The 17,974-nt window shown below is 18.5% G+C and overlaps 6 protein-coding genes across 6 annotated transcripts in view, besides 1 other annotated feature; 2 read left to right on the top strand and 4 right to left on the bottom strand.

Moving 5' to 3' along the window:
- Window positions 1-568, top strand: part of PGSY75_0815400 (hypothetical protein) — a gene marked incomplete at both ends in the record, with an annotated part of 1,384 nt that extends 816 nt beyond the window's left edge. The window contains one exon of the mRNA XM_018785281.1: window positions 290-568. Coding sequence (XP_018642248.1) covers window positions 290-568 — 279 coding nt within the window. The remainder of the gene's footprint in view (window positions 1-289) is intronic.
- A 275-nt stretch (window positions 569-843) lies between these two features.
- PGSY75_0815300 (putative FAD-dependent monooxygenase) lies at window positions 844-4,092 on the bottom strand (the record flags this gene model as incomplete). The annotated part of the gene is made up of 1 exon (XM_018785280.1): window positions 844-4,092. One exon carries the CDS (start codon window positions 4,090-4,092, stop codon window positions 844-846), a length of 3,249 nt encoding a protein of 1,082 aa, XP_018642247.1.
- A 1,926-nt stretch (window positions 4,093-6,018) lies between these two features.
- Window positions 6,019-8,652, bottom strand: PGSY75_0815200 (putative importin beta; the record flags this gene model as incomplete). Its single annotated transcript, XM_018785279.1, has 1 exon — window positions 6,019-8,652. The coding sequence occupies one exon, from the start codon at window positions 8,650-8,652 to the stop codon at window positions 6,019-6,021; it is 2,634 nt and encodes an 877-aa protein (XP_018642246.1).
- Window positions 8,653-11,563: 2,911 nt separating this feature from the next.
- PGSY75_0815100 (putative RAP protein) lies at window positions 11,564-14,479 on the bottom strand (the record flags this gene model as incomplete). The annotated part of the gene is made up of 1 exon (XM_018785278.1): window positions 11,564-14,479. The coding sequence occupies one exon, from the start codon at window positions 14,477-14,479 to the stop codon at window positions 11,564-11,566; it is 2,916 nt and encodes a 971-aa protein (XP_018642245.1).
- A 644-nt stretch (window positions 14,480-15,123) lies between these two features.
- Window positions 15,124-16,176, top strand: PGSY75_0815000 (selenoprotein; the record flags this gene model as incomplete). The annotated part of the gene is made up of 1 exon (XM_018785277.1): window positions 15,124-16,176. The coding sequence occupies one exon, from the start codon at window positions 15,124-15,126 to the stop codon at window positions 16,174-16,176; it is 1,053 nt and encodes a 350-aa protein (XP_018642244.1).
- Window positions 16,177-16,293: 117 nt separating this feature from the next.
- Window positions 16,294-16,391: a sequence feature (SECIS_element).
- Window positions 16,392-16,736: 345 nt separating this feature from the next.
- PGSY75_0814900 (superoxide dismutase [Fe]) lies at window positions 16,737-17,333 on the bottom strand (the record flags this gene model as incomplete). The annotated part of the gene is made up of 1 exon (XM_018785276.1): window positions 16,737-17,333. The coding sequence occupies one exon, from the start codon at window positions 17,331-17,333 to the stop codon at window positions 16,737-16,739; it is 597 nt and encodes a 198-aa protein (XP_018642243.1).
- Between the last annotated feature and the right edge of the window lie 641 nt (window positions 17,334-17,974).

Below are 17,974 nucleotides of genomic sequence, written 5' to 3'. Positions count from 1 at the left end.
AAAAAAAAAAAAAATAAATATAAATATATAAAAAATAAAATATTTTAAATGTTTAATTATTAATAAAAAAAAAAAAGATTTTAAAAAAAAAAATTTTTACAAAAAAAATAAAAAAAATTGTATATCCAAAAAAAGATATATATAAAAAAAAAAAAAAAAAAAAAAAAAAAAAAAAAAAAAAAAAAAAAAAAAACCTATAATTTACCTATTTATTCATTTCGTTAATTTCTCTTTTGTCCCCCCTCTTCATTTTTTTTTTTTTTTTTTTTATTATTTTTTTCTTTTTTAGATAAGAAAGTTCACAGATCGTGTAAAGAGTGTTCATCATACACCTTATGTATTTCATAAGGATGGATATTTTAGAAGTTATTATGGGGACCCAGATATTAACATGGTTTTTAATTTAAAGAAAAATACAAACTTTATTTTTAATTCAACAGGTACACATAATTCATATAATTTATTATGTAATAATAATACCTATGATAAGTCTACTCATATATTTGATCAGGTACTTATGAGTGCCTTTAAATTAGACTTAAAGAGTGTCTTGGAAAATAATGTATAATTAGAAATTAATATAACAACATATAAATTATATACACATACATATATATATATATATATATATATATTTATATATTTATGTGGATGATATATATCCTCAATATATAACATTTTATTGTATTTTAATTTGTTTCATATTGTTTTATCTTAATTTATTTTTTTTTTGTATAATTTGGAGCTAATTTTTTTATTATATCAAAAAAAAAAAAAAAATTTATATTATATATATATATATATATATATATATATATATATATTTGTAAGCATTTTGTGCTATCATATATATATATTATTTATTTTTTTAATTTCATCAAATAAATTATTAACATTAGCTGATATAATATGCTTATCGGGTCTTAAAATAACATACGCATTATTTGAATTAACCCCTACAATGTTTAGAAACATATTTTTTATAATACTTGATGTAAATACATAATTGATAGATCTTTTACCCCTATGATTATTAATATCAGTATTATTATTATTATTATTTTCTTTTATTTCTGTAACTCCATTTGTAATCTCACTTATATGCTTCACATGTGAAATGTCTCCAGTGGGTTCGTGTTCATCATTCGCATTGTTAAACAAAACGTAGTGGTTTATTGGAACGTGATCCATAGATATAGTTTGATTATCCATGTTATTATAAGTTTCTTCTTTTATTAATTGTATGTTTCCACTTGTCTTATCTTTATATAGGAAAACATCTGAGTCCCATAGACACAAAGAAAACATGTCATTTGGTATATTATGAAGTAACAAAAAATTAATTGTTTCATATAAAAGTAATTCATCAAAAAGAAGGATGAGAATAGATAATGAAGGATTATTTAATATAGGTAAATCAACTGATGATAATTTATATACATAATTTTTATCTAATGTATAGAGATTAAAATGAGGTATTTTAGATCCAATTATATTAGGTATTTCATATTCATATATATTTTTACATACTTTTAATTTAGGAATATATTCCATATTATTATTACTAGAAAAAATTTTGTTCTTATATAATTTTTTGTTTGTATCATATAATTTGTTTTGTTCTTTATCATAACTATTTTCAATATTATAACAACTAGAAGTGCTCATATTTTTTAACAAATTATTTTTTGTGTTATTGATATTTTGTGAATTCAATTTATCATTTGGTAATTTATTTATATGTATATGATTTTCATATTTATGTTTTAAATTATTTTGGTCATATACATTATTCATATATTCTATATTATCATAATATTTTCTTACAATATTTATGTCATTATGATCTTTTTGTTTTTGTATTTTTTCTTCCTTATTATTATAATTATTTATATGTAACATATTTTGATTTTTTATATGATTACAATTAAAAGAATTGTTATTAATAATTTTGTCATCATTTTTATTTTCTTCTATGTCATTTAATGTATTAATATAAGAATAACAGAAATCGACGCCTGGATATAATAAGGCTAAAATATTTTCCCTTGTGTTTACTAAATTTTTTATTTTTTTTTTTTTATAAGAAAAAATAAATGGAATATGATTAAACATGTTGATAATTTTCTTGGAACTTTGAAGAAGAGTATGAAAAAGTAAAGAACTTTGTAAAATCTTAAAGTAAACTTTGTTATATCCCCTGGACATATCATTACTATAATTGATGTAGTTATTATTATAACTATTACAATTTGTTTTATTATTATTATTGTTACATTTTGTATGTTTATTGTTATATATCTTTGATAACCTATCTATTAATATATTATTCTGGTTGTACCCTAAAATATATGGTATATTTTTTCCTTTCTCATAATTATTTTCAGCTTGAGTAATAGTAAAATTTGCCACCAACTTCCTCTCTATATTATAAGATTGTATATAATTATATATCATATTTTGTTCCTTCTCAGTAATTAAAATATTCATTATAAATTTTTTTTTTTTTATTTCATTATTAATTAAATTAACAATAGAATTAGATAATGTACTATCATTATATAAGTCATCCTTTAGATCAGTAGACTGATAATTATTAATCCCTTTTGTAGAAAAAAAGTGATTTATTTTCTTTTGCTGTAAATTAAAAATTCTTATAATTTTCCAAGAAATATTTACTACATCTCCTATACCCAGATTTAATCCAAATCCTCCTGATGGTGGTAATTTATGTGCTGAATCTCCTAATAGAAATATACGCTTTGTATAATTATCTATAAATGTAGATGCAATAGAACTATGCATAGTCCATTTATATATATTATGTATATGTATATCATATAAATTAAAACCTATTAATTTATTAATAATTTGTATTATTTTATTACGGTTACTATAAAGTAACATTTCTCTTTCGGTTATATAAGGAATATGTAATACTACATTTCCTTTATTATAATCATGACATACTAATATACCTATATATTCATTAAATAAGAAATATAACATTGATGGATTATATATCATTAATGTACTTAAATATTTAGAACTGAAATGTATATTTATAAATTTCATATAATTTTTTATATTCTCATCATTAATATTTAAAACATTCTTTATATTACTTTTCCCACCTTCACAAACAAATACATAATCACTTAATATCATCTCTTCTAAATTGGTTTCTACATTTCTAATTTTAGTTATTACATAATTGCAGATATCTTCATAACAATAATTTGTACTATTATAAATATTATCATCACATTTATTATTATCTTCCATATCTTTTGGAATATCACCAGGTTCAATATTTAAATTCATATATTCATTATATTTATTATTATCATCAGAAATATTATGGACACACCCTTTTTCTAACATGATTTTTTTCTCTTCTGAAAGTGAAGAATTATTATCAATCTTTTTTAAATCATTTACATTTTTTATAAAATCTATAAATTCATATCCTATTAACATTTCGGATATATCATAGGAACCATATTTTGAAGAATTATCATTTATCAATTTTTTTTTTTTCTTATCATCAATATTATATATATTTTTATCATCTACATCATTTTTTATGAGACTATGTTCATTTATCAATCTTAATATTTTATATGTTGAAAATTTTAATTTTATATTTTTTAAAAATTCACGTTTTTTATTAGATTTTTTATTTTTAAAGAAATAATAATTATATAAAATACCTAATAATTTATACTGAGACAAATGAGTAACTTTAGATGGACTAATATCTTCATAATATGTATTTTTATATGTATATTTATTCATAAAATTATTATATATACTTATAATTTTCTCTTTATGAAGACTTAAAGAATATTGAAAACACTTCCAGAAATCTAAATTCTCGGTTTCATTCATAAAACATTTATCTAAATGATAAATGCTTCTCCATGCTTCCATAGTTTGATTATTATAATAATGAGCCTTTGGAATTTTTTCTATACATTTATCTTTTTCTATCAATATATGTGGTATATTATATTTCTGTAAATACAATCCACTTGTTATACCTGTTGGCCCTCCACCTATAATTAAAACGAAAGTTTTTCTTACCTTCATGTTCACAAGGAAATACTAATATGCATTTTTTTCTATAAACCTAAATATAACAATCCTATTAGTATAAAAAAATATATATTCATATATAAAAAAAAAAAGATTATAACTTAATAAACGGTCATTTTTTTTTTTTTTTTTTTTTACGATAACCTAAAAATTATATATATATATATATATATATATATATATATTATATATTTTATATTTATATGTTTAATTCTTAAAACACAATTCAAATAAAATTAATATTAAGCAAAAAAGAAATAATAATAAAATGATAAATTGAAAAAAAAAAAAAATAATAAAACCCTTCAATTTATACACTTTTATTATATTTAAAACGAAATAAATAAAAACCCTACAAAAAAATATATTACAGAACAAATTTATATTTAAAACACATGTATATCATGTATGTGTTAAAAAATATGCTCATATAATTTAATAAAACCACCCCCTAATTATTGTAGTTCTATAATTCAAAAAAAAAATAAAAAAAAATAAATAATATTAATATATTATTAAATATATTTTATTCAAAAAATCATTCAACAAATAAAAAGTTACAATTCATTCTTCATTTTGAAAAAACACATTTACATTAATCCATCATGTTATTTAAACAAAATAAAAGATATATTAACAAGTTTATTATATATACACATGTGATATATATATATTAAATAATATATAAAAAAATTACAAAAATGTATTCACAAAACATATGGTAGACATAAAAAAAAAAAAACAAAAAAAAAAAAAAAAAAAAGAATTAGGATTTTTTAAAAATATTAAATTGTATAATTAGATAATATATGATAATTTAAAAAGGTTTTATGAGGATCTACATATATATATATATATACATATATATATTTTTATTTTTGTAATTTTTTCTTATTTTAATATTTTAAGAATAAAGCAAAAAGATTAAAGTTTAATTAGAAGAAAAAAAAAAAAAAAAAAAAATTAAGTAAAAAAATATATTTAATATAATAATGGTTAGCACAAGAAAAATTACGTATTTTTTATTTAGCTTTAGTTAAATTAAGATATATTAATTATAAATATAATAAATTATTTTCATTATAATATATAAACAAAATAATTTAAAAAGAAGGAATCAAAGATTAGGGGAGTCGGTTAAGAAGATTAAGAAAATAGGAGAATAAAAGGAAGATTAAAAAAAAAAAAAAGAAAGAAAGAAAAAAAGTTTAGAACAAAAAAGATAGGGTAAATTAAGGGGAAGTATAAAGAATCATAAAAAAGAATAGTATAAATAATAAGTTTATAATAAGAACTATAAAACATTATGAAATAAAGATAAAATAAAGATGTAGTAATGATAAAATAAAGATGTAGTAATGATAAAATAAAGATGTAATAAGGATAAAATAAAGATGTAGTAAAGATAAAATAAAGATGTAGTAAAGATTAAACAAAGATGTAGTAAAGATAAAACAAAGATGTAGCAGAGTTAAAACAAAGATGTAGCAGAGTAAAAATAAAGATGTAGTATAGAGTTAAAAGATGATGAAATGAATATAAAATTATTATGCAAATAAATATAAAAGAAAAATCTAGTTATAGGATAAATTAGAAATATTATGTGAAAAAAAGAAAAAAAAAAAAAACAAAATAATATATTATTTTATATAATAATAGCAAACTGCGTGCTAAAATTAAATGCACATATATATATATATATATATATATATATGTATGCATATCAAATAAATGGGACAGATATATAAGAAAGGATAGATACATATACACACACATACTTATATATATATTCCATAACTTTATAAATATATGTGAATATGTTTCCTTTTAAACTTTTAATTAAATATATATATATATATATATTTTTTTTTCTTCTTTTGTTTACACATTTTTATTACTTGAAAAACATAAAGGTTTTTCTCATTTCTGTGATAATCTTGCATTACAAATTCTTTTCAACCATTTTATTTTTGAAACACAGGTTTCACATTTTTCATCTCCTTGACTAGATAAAATATCAATTTTTCCATATACAGATATAATTAAATCAGTTAGTTTGGAATTTTCTATTAGTTCATATCCATATGCATGGACAAGATCTCCTAATAAAGATACCGAGTTCTGAAAATTTTGAGCATTAAAATGATTAATTTCTTTAATTAATATTAATTCAATAAAATCTAGAATATTTGGTATATAAGGTTTTAGTTTATTTATTTCATTTCCATCTATAAGTGCATAAATAATATTACTATAAGTTAATAAAATTGCATCTCTTAATTCAAAAACATAATTTACCCAATCATCACTATCAGGTGATCCTGAAGTAATAGTAATTTTAGATGTCTCTGATAATATATTTGCAAAGAAATTAAGATATTTTGAAAAGCTTCTATTTAATGCTGTAGCTATATCACCTAATACTGTTAGAATACTAATTTTTATAGAATCATGTACACCAAAAGTTTTAAGAGCCTCCCATAAGCATTCAAGTATCAATTCCATTTCTTTTTCATATTCAGATGTCCATGGGATACATATATCTGATATCATTTCTATACATATTTTACATGTTGATGTTTCAGAAACATTTTTTAATCCTTTAAATATAACATTTAAAAATGTTTTTAAATGCTCTCTAAAATCTTCAGCCATAACATTAATAATAGCACTACAAGCTAATAAAGCATCTTCACATATATCTGTTCTTATTTCAAATAATCTAAAGATACTTAAATAAATTGGTTTTAAAAATGGTTTACATTGATTACCTAATCTATTAATTATAAATTGCATAGTTCCACAATAATATCCTTGTAATGATTTTACTTCTTCCGTTAGTGGATTTAAATATGTATTTGTTAATAAATACATCATATGTGATAATAATTCAATCATATATTTTAAACAATTATCAGATACACTTAATATAACTACATTTAAAGCATTAAATGCTGCTTCTCTTAAATTTCGTATATCAGAATCTTCTCTTGAACTTACATCAATTAATTTTTTACATAATACACAAAAGGAATCATCTAAATCTGTTACATAACTATTTGTCATTTTATTATATGAAGTTCTTTTATTTACAGCTAACTGATTAAACACCCAACATACATTAGCAGCTACTCTTGGGTAATCATTTAATCTTTCTAATAATATTCCATATAAAGAATTACTATCATTATAACTTCCTAATACATTATATATAATCTCAGAATGATATGTTGTTATTTTACCTATAGTCCATGCAGCTGTATCTCGAACAGCAACAGATGGATCTCTTAATACTTCAGATAATTGTCCAACTGATTCTTCAACTAAAGGTTTTAATTTTTCAGTATCTGGACCTTCCATAATAGAACCATAAGCTAACACAGCTGCATCTCTTCTTCTCCAATCTTCATGTATAAAATTTTCTTCTACAAATGATATGACAGGTTCTACTATATCATTTTTTAATAATTGTGCACTTAAAGCTAAAAATGTTGCTGATGCCATAGATAATGTCCATGCATCTATATCCATATCTTCACTTTCTTGTGTTATCATTGCATTAAATATTTTAGGCAATAAAAATACCATTGCCTGTTTTACTATATTATGATTTTTTTTTCCTTCTTGTAATTCATATTGATCTATAAATGTTTCTTCTTCACAAACAGTATTCCAGAATTCAATTGCACTGATTGCTATTCTTTCATTTTCTGATTCGATAGCTACCCATGTTAAGGGACCTATAGCATACATATATGCATCTAAATAAGAATAAAAATAACTTACAATATTTATTAAACATTCATATGCTGCTATTTGTACACTTTGACGTTCAGTATCTTTACAACCATCAATAACAGTTTTCATTATTATATCTCTTTCAACTTGAGTTTTAAAATTATGTTCAATAAATGACATTAAATTATATAATACTTTCATATTTGCACAATGAGTTGATTCTTCTGCAGGTTCACATAAAGAATTAATTATTGCTGTTAATATTAAATCTAAATCAGGTTGAGTAAATGCATATTTTGTTTTACTATCATTACATACATCAGCAATATCTTCTGTTAAATAAGCTAAACATACTGTTGATGATTTTTTTGTATAAGCATTTTTTTCAATTATATTATTTACTAACTTATGTAATAATTCAGATGATTTATTATGTGATAATTCAATCTTAGCTATTATAGATATTATTTGACAAGCAGTACCTATAACTATCTTATCACTTTGTTGACTTAACAAAACTAATAAATTATTTTTTAATTCCATTTTTATATCTTCTGGAAAATTTAGCCATGTCCTAGCTTTCTCTTCACTTTCATAATTATCTTTTGAAGTAAAAGCATTCTTTATTAATAAACCCGCTATTTGTCTTAAATATGGATCATTCTCACTTTTACAAAATTCATTAGATAATTGATTTATATATTGAACGAAATTACTTTCCTTAGCTAGCTTTAATTTATTTTCTGCTTCTGAACGAATATTTATATTGGGATCTACGGTAGCATATAAAATCTGACCAATGTTGCTTGACTCCATTTTCGTTTTTTTAACATAAATATATAAAATAAAAAATTTTTATATAAAAATATATATAAATATATATTATGATATTATTATACAACCGTAAAGAAAAAAATATAAAAAAAAAATTATAATAAATAGAATAACATAAAGATTATATATATATATATATATATATTTATATTTATATTTATATATATTTATATTTATACGTCTAACAAAAAATTGTATACAGAATATTTCAAAAAAAAAAAAAAAAAATTTTACACATATATACATATAATATATATATATATATACATATGATAAATGTATTATATATTTTCCTTATAGTTTCTTCTTTTTCTTTTTTCATAATATCATATTATTATCAAAAGAAATAATTACATAAAAGGAACATACTACAAATATGAATATTTACATATACATATTTATGTGTATTCCTTTATTTGTATATTTTTTTTTATCTATCTTAATATTGTATACTGTCAATATATTCACTTTTTAAAAGCCATGTAAATTTATTTTCTTCAAAAATAAATTATATAAATATATAAATAAATAAATATATATATATATATATATTTTAATTGTAATGATATGATGCTCTTAACACTATGCATTGTTATTTTTATTATATGTAAAAATAAATGAGGATATACATAAATCCATATATTCAAATATAAATACCTATATATATATATATATATATATATATATACTCATAAATAATATGTAATTATTATAATACTTAAGTATAAGTTATTACATATATTTAAAATAAATGTTTAACATATGTGTAATATATATAATATAATATATTCTTTTTTTTTTCTTTCTTTTCTTTTCTTTCCCTTTTTTTTTTTTTTTTTTTTTTTTTTGTGTTATTTCCCCACGAATTTTTTTATTTTATATCTCTGTAATTTTTTAATTCTATTTATTTTTTTTTTTCATATTATATATATATATAATATATGTAAATTTTCATAAAATAAAAATATGCATTTTTAGGAAACACTTCTTAAAAATCTCTACATTTTATTAAGAACAATATACATTTCATAATATAGTATTATTATTAAATGTATATAACATTAAAAAATATATAATATATATATATAATAATATATATAAATATATATTTCTTTATATAATAATGTATAATATAACTCGTAAAATTACATAAAAAAAATGAAAAAAAAAAAAAAAAAAAAATTTAAATATTTATATAATATAAATAATATATATATATATAATATAAAAATAAATATTAATAGTTTCTTATAAAAGTTATTTCTTCAAAAATCGACAAGAAAATTTAAACTATTATTATATATATAAATATAATGTAAATATATAAATTATATTATAATTTTTTTTTTTTTTTTTTTCTTATAATTAAAAAAAATTTTTAATTTAATATCCATATCAAGGTTTTTCTTATATTTCATATAATATATAAACAAAAAAAAAAAAAAAAAAAAAAAAAAAAAAGATATATATGTATTATAATAATATATTATTATATATATATTATATGTATATATAAATATTTTTTTTTACTATATCACATAAAATATAATATTATAAATTATAAATATATATTATTATATATGTTCATTTATATATATATAAAAATACAAGGTAATAAAATAAACCTATTAAAACATAATAAAAATATATTATATACATCATATATATTTATATGTATTAATTTATTATATTCATATATTATATATATATATATGACTTATAAACTTTTTTTTTATTTTATTTTTTTTACCCTTTAGGTTTAAATTATTTTTATATAAATGTATATTATTATAATATCAATATTATATACATATATTTATTTATATTAATATTTATTATATAAAAGATTTTTTTTTTTTTTATAATGTGCATTTATAATATTTTTATGTTTATTCTTAATATATTATATATATAATATATATATATATAATATTTGTATAGTATAATATATATAAGAACATATTTTTATAAATACATATGAATATAAAGTAAATATTTATAAATACATTATATATTAATGTGTTCAAAAAAAAAATAAAATAAAATAAAATACATAGATTTGTAATATATGTATAATATATAATTTATATAATGTTACAATATTATATATATATATATATATATATATATATATATATATATGTATGTATGTATCGTTTGTGTAGTTAATTTTTATATTTATTCTTTGTGTAGAGGGAAATAATATTAACTCAATTAAATACCTAGATGATTTTTTTTTTTTTTTTTTTTATATATAGTTGAAGAGCTGAGCATGTATTTTTTCATATAAAATATTTTAATTGATAAATATTTCTTATGAAAATAATTTAAAGCAATAAAATAAAGTGATTCTTTATTTTTAATATATTCTGATTTTAATATTAATTTTTTCTTTTTTTTTTTTTTTTGATTCTACCTATTATATAAACATTATTTATATAGGAACATTGAATGTAAAATATTTTAAAAAAAAAATTTTCTTGCACAAAATTTTTATTTATTTTATAACTTCCATTGAAATATTAAAGTATAAAATTAAAATATAGAAAATATATATGTGTAGCTTAAAAGAATTATTTTTTAATAATATATATATTAAAAATTTCTATATTATTATTTATTTTGTTTAAGTATAAGATAATTGAAATGGTAATATGCTTGTTAAAATTGAAAGGTGTTAATAGGATATTATTTAATAATATTTTTACTTAAAAAAAATGATGTATATATTTTATAATATTAGGAACAAGTACACAAAAAAAAAAAAAAAATATATATATATAAAAAGAATACAAATATGTTTATATGGATAATTATAAATATATATATATATATATATATATATATATATATATATATATATATATTTATTTATTTATTTATATCTACTTTGTCAAACATTATGTCCATTTGTGCCACGTTGTGACGACAAATAATTTTTAATTTTTTTTATATCATCAGTGTAATCATTTTCATTTATATCCATTGTACTTTTTTGCCTTTCCAAAAAGTTCAATATTTCATCTTCTTCATCAGATGAAATATTTTCATCTATTTGTATATTGTCATTAAATTCAATGGAACATTCTGAATGTGATTTTATATTTTGATTTTCCATGTTGTGAGTATAATCCATTTTCATTTTTATATCTATATCTTCTATAACTTTTTCATTATCATTTAATTGTGATGTTGATATAGATTGTTTATTTATTTGTTCGTTTAGAGATTGGTTTTTATTATTTATGAAAAAAATATTGGCTGCATGTCTTCCAAAAGAATATAAGAATTTAATTTTTTCTTCATAGTCATTTAATTTATTCCAGTCATGATAACTTAAATTTATTACTTTATATTTTTTGCTTTGTAATATTTTCAACCTCAAATCAGATATAGATGTAGTGACTAAGGAGTTGATATAATAACTATATGGACCTAGACATTTTATAATAACATTTGTTGAAGTTAACATAATATCTGTACATATATTATTTATATATACATTTTTTATATGTTCCACATTCATTTTTGTTAGAATACGTGATAATTCGTTAATCCACCGAGCACTATATTTTAATTTCTTTTTTTTTATTTCATAAGTATCTATATAATAAAAAAAATCTTTTACATTTTTTGGAAATGTTTCAAAAGTAGATGGGAAAAGGTTTTGTATATAATCACTTACATATTTGAGTTTATCTATTTTATGATCACCTAAATAATCTTTATGTGGCATTATCAAATAAATTAATTTTAATGTCATCTGTTCTGTGCAAGTAATTAAACAAGTACTACAATATAATAGTAAAACAAGTGATTGCAAATCGAACATTTTTTTTTTATTATCATAATGTTTTGAGGATTTATTGATATAACTATTATTTGTCTTTATATTATCATTCATATGATTACTCTTATAAATTTCATTCTCATTATTATGTTCAACAATGCATGTACTTTTTATTGTTTCTTCTTTATTAAAATTACATTTTTTATTATCTAATATTTTAAAATTTTCTTCTTCACCATTGATATTATTGATCATAATATTTTTCGAATATTTACATTCTTCCCTATTTTTAATTTTGGATAATGATTCATCCAAATTATTAAGTTCGTTCATGTGTTCAACATTTTTATTATTAATAATTATATTGTTTGTTTTATTATGGCAATGTATATTAACAATATTATTTTTTTCATCACATAATACATCCTCATTATTATTATTATTATTATTATTATTATTATTATTATTATTATTATTATTATTGCAATTATTATTGTTGCTGTTGTTGTTTTTTTTGACATTATAATTATTTTGATTTATTTTTTGTTCAACCTTGTATGTTAACCCCAGTTGCTTACCCAAATACACATGAACATGCTGAAAAAGATAATTAAAAAATTTGGGATGAATAAATTTTAATTTTGCAAAAGAATGAATAACTAAAGCTAAATTATTGGGTGACATATCAGGAGCTAGCCGTTTAGTAACTTTACTAAATGATAATAAAATATTTCCTTCTCTTATATCAAGTCTAGCAAATGCTGATATAATTAAACATAAATGTAATGGATATGTAATATATGAATTATTTTGTAATTTTAATATACATTTTTTCCAATAATTTTTATGATATATATAAAAAAAAGATAAAGAATTTGAAACTAAAGCTATATCTTGATATGTACTATTAGGTAGATGAAAACAAAATTGATTTGTTAATAATTCTATGGTATCATATTTTTTTATTTCTAATTTTTTAAAACTATTTAATAATAAAGCAATAGCACATGGACTTAATTCATTTATCTTTTTTAAAACAATTGAACATAATAAATTTACTAATCTATTATCTCTATATCCTATTTTACTAAAACACCAAAATAATATTACAATATCAGCACAATCCAAATATGAAGATATAATAAAAACATTCTGTATATATTTTTTCCACAAATTTTCATCCCTTACATGATTAATTGATGATTTGTATATCTTTTTAATAATTTTATCTTTATTTTCAAAATTTAATGTATTCAATGAATTCAATGTATCAAGCTTTTTATCATTATACTTCCCATTATCAATATTATTAAACAATCCATTTGGGGGTATATCACTTAAATTTTTAATTTCATCCTTTTTGTCTTCATTCTTCAATTTTATTTTATTCAAAAGTTCAAGTGATCTTTTCTCATATAACATTAATTCATCTTCCCCTACATCAGAATTTTTTTTTTTTTTTTTTTTCTCTTTTTTAATTATATAATACTTTTTATTAATAAAACTATTAGTAACAGTAAAATTAGATAAATAAATAATATTCTTTTTTGAATTCTTATAAGTTCTATTTATATAATTATTACAATATTTTGTACTATGTGAATTTATTTTATTAAAATTATAAGAATATTTTATACCTTCATTTATATAATTCTCTTTTTCCTTATTTATTGTTGATTCATTTATATTTATATGTTCCTTACTTTCTTCATTTTTTATATCTTCCTTTCTATCAATCATACGACGCCTCCTGCACTCTTTCTTTTCTTCCTCTTTATCAATAATTTTCTTTTTATTCAAACTTTTATTTTTCGGTTTACAAATTTTTAAATCCTCAATATGCATTAATTTTAAAATATTTATATCCTCTTCATTTTTTTCTTCATTCTTTAATTCAACTTTTTTTTTCTCTTCAAATAATATCTCTTTATAATTAACAATGTGGTCTTTATATTTACCTGTTCTAATAAACTTCTTTAAAGAATTTAAAATAATACTGTTATTTTTAAAATGATACATTTCTTTTTTTTTTTCTTTTTCATCACATTTTATAGTATAAAAAAAAATATAAAAGAGGTGATATTATTATATATAATATAATATTATTTACATGTGTATTTATTTTTTTTTTTTCTATTCAAATCAAACAACAACAAAAAAAAAAAAAAAAAAAAAAAAAAAAAAAAAAAAAAAAAAAAAAAAAAAAATGAAATAATAAAACAATAAAATATGTATGTATTATAATATATATATATATAATATATTTATTTATTTACTATATATGTAACGTGTTTGTTTAAATTTTTATTTTTTCTCTTTACACATATTATAAATATTTTATACTATATTTATATAAATGTTCACATAAAAAATAAATAATATAAATAATAAAAAAAATATTATTAAGCCCTTTTTCTGAACTTTATATTTTAAAAAGGAAAAAAATATGTATATATCTAATATAGTTTTATTTTAACAAAATCATTCCATATTATTAAAAAAAAAAAAAAAAAAGTTATTTTATTTTTATAAATATTAAAATATCTATAAATATATCTATATATATATATATATCAAAATAAACATTGTTTTTTTGTTTATTTTTTATTTTTTATTTTTTCTTGTTTCTTTTTTTTTTTTTTTTTATTTTTATTTTTTTTACAATGATTTTAAAAAAAGTGTATATACTATTCATTCTCATATTATTCAATATATTATCCAGAACTGTGGATTCAGGGTGATCCAAACAGTTACATATAAAATTACCAGATGAAGATGATGATTATCTAGCTAAATTAATAGGAGTTTTTAATGATATATGTACATATTCCATAAATAATAAGGAAAAGATCGCCAAGATATTAGGCACATCAGCAGTGTCTGTATATACTATTAATTCTCTATACAATTCAGGTATGACATTTAAAAAAAACCCACACTATTCTTTCTTTTTACCATCAGAAAAATATCTTTTAAAACTTATTAATAATAATATTAACATGTCAAATAATAACATCAAAAATATAGATAACCTTAGAGATATACCATTATTTCAACGAACCTTTACGAATAAACATAATATTCATATGATGAAAACATATATAGTAAACAATTTTATCAACTTTATTAATTTCTTACCATACAAATTAAAAAAGGAATCATTATATAACTTTTCTAAATATAAAGAATTTGACGGTTTAAAACATTCACAAAATCCATTTACTCAAGTACAAGTATTAAATCATGAAAATAATATAATTATATATCAAGCAAAAACGAAAAAACATTATTGGTTACACTTACCTTTTAAATATAATATATTAAAATTAAGTGATGATAATACAACCACTTATATATTAATTTTTATACCATTATATAAATATTATTCCAACTATATAATCGAAATGAAAATAACAACTAATAAGAACAATGATAATGTTATATTTACTTCATGTATTAAAGAAGAAAAAACTGAAGATATACAAAATAACTCTTTTCACTATGATATATTAAAAAGTATTTCAAAACATATAACCTATGATATTATTAATGGAATTGATAATAATATTAATATTCTTTATAGGAGAAATATGAAACCAGGAAAGTATAATTTTATTAACACAACAAATACATTACTAAAAGCCAAGAGTTATAAAAAAAAAATTTTCGCTCTTCCTTCTTTTAAGTCCTTACCTTTTAAATTTAAAAGGACATAAAAAAAAAAAATTAAAATAAAATAAAATAAAATAAATGGAAACGTTATACATACATATATATTTATTTACATATTTACATGAATTAATAACAAGTAACATAATATCATCATCTTCTCAAAATCTGATTAATTATAAAGTGAACGAATGAAGAATTGTTCCTAAATCCTGATTACATATAGGAAGGAACAAATCGGACATGTTCATTTCTCGAACAAAAAATATATCTATATTATTAAATTATGTGTTATATTATATATATATATATATATATATATATATACATTCTAATTTACATACGTTTATAGACCCACGAATACACCCATATATACAGCACCTTTTTGTTTTGTGTTTTGCTTATTTTTAAACATATTAACCTTTTTAAAGCATTTTTAAAAAATTCTTTTATTTTTTAATTCTTGTATAAAATATTTTCTCAAAGAATATAAATATAAATATATATATATATATATTTATATTTATATTTATTTATCACTTATTAATTAATGTTTAAGTTTCCTTTATTTTCTTTTCCTTCTTGAATTTATATTAATATTCACATTTTACTTTTGCATGGCTTTTTTTAAGTTTTCATTTGCAAAGTTCCAATTTACTAAATTCCACCAAGCCTTAACATATGATGCTCTATCATTTCTATAATCAATATAATAAGCATGCTCCCATATATCACATGTTAATATTGGAATACCTGTATTATCCTTAATTGGATTACCAGCATCATGTGTTTGTAATATAACTAATTTGTTATTATTATTTAAAGCTAGCCATCCCCAACCAGAACCAAAATGACCACATAATACATTGGAAAATTGTTCTTTGAAATTGTTAAAAGATCCAAAATCTTCTTGAATTTTTTCTTTAATTTCTCCATTAGGCTCACCACCACAATCAGGTCCCATAGAATCCCAGTAAAAAGTGTGGTTCCATATTTGAGCAGCGTTGTTAAAAATAGCTCCTGATGATTCTTTTACTATATCTAATAAAGATTTTTCAGCAAATGGCGTGTCCTTAATTAACGTATTTAATTTATTTACATATCCTGCGTGGTGCTTATTATAATGAAAATTTAATGTCTCTTCACTTATATGGGGGGATAATGCATTTAATGCGTACTTTAATTTGGGCAATGTAATAACCATTTTGTTAATTTTAATATAAACTCTTTAATTATAAATTATGATTTATAAGAATAATTTTACGTATCACAAAAATAAAAAAAATATATATATATATATATATATTTTTGTTTTGTTTACGGATTAAAATATTTTAAATTTTAAAGAAAAAAATATTTTATGTTGTTAAGTGCTTTTGTTTTTTTTAACATGTATATTATATTATATTACATATATATATATATATATATATATATGTATATATGTATTTGCTTATATATTATTTTTAATATATTTAATTTTTCTTTTTTGCCCTTAAAAAGGATATTTCAGTATTTTAAAATATTTTATTCTAAATAAGAAACGATTTTATATAAACTTAAACAAGATTATTTAATTATGAAAAAATAAAATAAAATAAAATGAAAATATTAAATAAATTAAAAAAAAAAAAAAAAAAAAAAAAAAAAAAAATTATATATATATTATTATATTAAACATATATGTATGTTTTTATTTGTTTTATTATTGTGAATATATGCATGTGCAAAATGAAAAAAAAATATGAATAAACATATATATATATATATTAAAGAGCCTAATTTATAATTGTATACAAAACATATCATATATTTATATATATATATATATAATATAATATTATT

The sequence above is a fragment of the Plasmodium gaboni genome, chromosome 8 (genome assembly GCF_001602025.1).
Source record: "Plasmodium gaboni strain SY75 chromosome 8, whole genome shotgun sequence".
Taxonomy (NCBI): Eukaryota; Apicomplexa; class Aconoidasida; order Haemosporida; family Plasmodiidae; genus Plasmodium; species Plasmodium gaboni.
Note: the sequence above shows the minus strand (reverse complement) of the source record. Positions and strands in the feature narration are given on the sequence as shown.